This window comes from Triticum dicoccoides, chromosome 1A, assembly GCF_002162155.2.
Source record: "Triticum dicoccoides isolate Atlit2015 ecotype Zavitan chromosome 1A, WEW_v2.0, whole genome shotgun sequence".
Lineage (NCBI taxonomy): Eukaryota > Viridiplantae > Streptophyta > Magnoliopsida > Poales > Poaceae > Triticum > Triticum dicoccoides.
The window spans coordinates 512719354-512721736 of NC_041380.1; the positions used below are offsets into that span (position 1 = coordinate 512719354).

At 49.2% G+C, this 2383-nt stretch overlaps 1 protein-coding gene across 1 annotated transcript; it reads right to left on the reverse strand.

Annotated features, from left to right (window-relative positions):
* Positions 1-2383, reverse strand: LOC119284439 (E3 ubiquitin-protein ligase SIRP1-like). Its single transcript, XM_037563562.1, has 2 exons — positions 2082-2383; positions 1-1273 (listed from the first exon to the last, which is right to left on the reverse strand). The coding sequence occupies exon 2, from the start codon at positions 1221-1223 to the stop codon at positions 213-215; it is 1011 nt and encodes a 336-aa protein (XP_037419459.1). The 5' UTR covers positions 1224-1273; positions 2082-2383; the 3' UTR covers positions 1-212.

Below are 2383 nucleotides of genomic sequence, written 5' to 3' on the forward strand. Positions count from 1 at the left end.
AAGAAAGAAATTAGTGTAGTAAGACATAGGGTTGACTTAGCCATAACACTGAAACAAAGTGAAATGAGCGCAAATCATATGTCAAAGCAGCCACAAACTTTGTACCCTGTTCATCCAGATAGATGACCGACAAGATGGAAAGAAGAGTTCTACTGACAAAGTTGCATCACTATCCTCAGATGTATGATCATTATTCACAACACTGGAGAAGATCAACTATGACCTGCATTTGGGTTGGTTCCAGAAGCAGGAGGCAGCTGCTGATCAGTCAAAGTAGCTCTGACAGTTTGCGGCTCAGGTGTCGAGAATAGGCCATTAAACCAAGGAACAAGGGCCCAAGGTCTGTTACTGTCCTCCCTGTCGTTTGTGTTACTGTCCTCACCATTGTTTCCAGGGCCATCAGCTCTTGCCTCCTCATGGCTGTTCTCTATTCGATCAACGTTGCTAGGCTCGCTCAAGTCTTTTGTCTCATCAGATGGCAGCTCAAACCGGCAAACTGGGCAGGAACTATGGAGTTCAAGCCATGGCAGGATACATGGTGAGTGGAACTTATGTTCACAAGGCAACTGCTTAGCCTGGGACCCTATATCAAGATCATCAAGACAGACTGAACAGCTGACAACCTCTTCGATTTTGACCGTGGGCAGGGCTTCGACTGCTTCTTTCTTCGTTGGAGGAGTACCATACCGGCTTGGGTCATTCTCAGCCAAATGTTGAAGAAGCAGACTAAGCCCTGCCCCGAGGACATACTCGTCTAGCAAACCATCATCATTATTTGAGTTACCATTGTCACCTCGGTCCTCGTCAGGGTCAAGCGCTGCACCTTGTAGAGCGAGGGCCTGGTTGAAAGCACTGATCAGAACGGAGTTGTCCCTTTCCCTGTCATCTCTAAGGTCATCATGGATGCTGTCAAGCACACGGCGCAGCGCCGATGCCCGTCGATGCCTTCTGATGAAACCCTCAAACTCACGGCCTATATCGCTATTATCTTCATCATCGCTGTCCCCCGGCGATCCTGCCTGCTCAAAAGGGTTGTCCAGAGGGTCCCACTGAGTTGGCCCTTGCTCTGATAGCTGACTTACCAATGCCTCAACCTGCTCAAGGGTCATCTCTTCGACGAACCCACCATCACACAACGGACACTTGAGCTCCTCCACCATGGCCTCCTCGACGGCCTGCTGACATTCATGGCACCAGTACCGCGTGATGTCAGCTTCTGCCATATCGCCAATCCTTCGGTCGATCAAGCGTAGCACACGAGCAGAAGTCAAATCTGTGAACCGTGCACAATGAGTTAGTTGAAGGGTAATAATCTGCATAAATCCCCAAGAAAACAACCACACATGATATAATTCGCAATCCATGAGAATAAGTGCAGCATATCAGGAACAATTTTATCAAGAACAAGTGGAACAACATGAGAAGCATGGTGTCCATGTGTGACTAAATTCCACACAGCAATGGCAATCAGGCATATCTCACAGGAGATCAGCATGGCGAACAAGAACAAGGAGAAGAACAAAGCCAGGTCTTGCATCTAACACAAAGTTAGCTCTAATTTTTCTGATTCTTCAGGAACAGGAGTGGCAGACAGTCCTAATAATAATTCCTAAAGAGAATACCCGACTGAAGCCGAGGCGACACCGAGATCTCCGAGAAGGGGAGGCGGAGATCAAGAGCCTGGATTCCCAGCCCAAAATGAGGTGCCGATTCCATTCTACGGGGAACAGGATACTATTATTCCCCCCCTAAGAGAAGAGCGAAAACAAGGGACCAACTCGGACACTTCTCAAGATTCACACACAACGTCGGGCTGCGCCGGAAACAAATTCAGCGGCGAGACCCGCCGTCGATCCCAACCTACACAAATCCCCGCATAAATCCCCGAACGAACAGGCACCCTGATCGATCCTTCGCAACAGAAGGATATATTATATTATTCGATTCGACGGGAGGGGGGACGGAACAGGCTCCACCGTGTTCTTGATTTGGAGCACGCCGGGCCGGATTAGCAACCCCAAAAAAAACCATCTTTTTGCTCGAAACCAAGCATCAATCAAGAAAAGAAAGAAGTCGCTGACCTTTGGCCTTTCTCCCGTGGATCGGATTGGATCGGATTGGATGGAGTGGAGGCGGCCCCCCTGCTCCTGCTCCCAGTCCTCCCTTGCTGGAGGAGGTAGGCCAGAGAAGAACAGGACGGAAGTTGCAGGGCAGGTTAGCTTGACTGGTGGATACTTTACTCCCTGGTCCCTAGAGGTTATCGTCCCTCTCCTTTTCCTTCATCGTCAAGAAAAATAGCAGGAGGATTTTTTATCTCATCCAGGCGCAAATCTCCAAGAGGAAATAGTTTAGTTTCGGATCCCACCACACCAGCAAAGCGAAG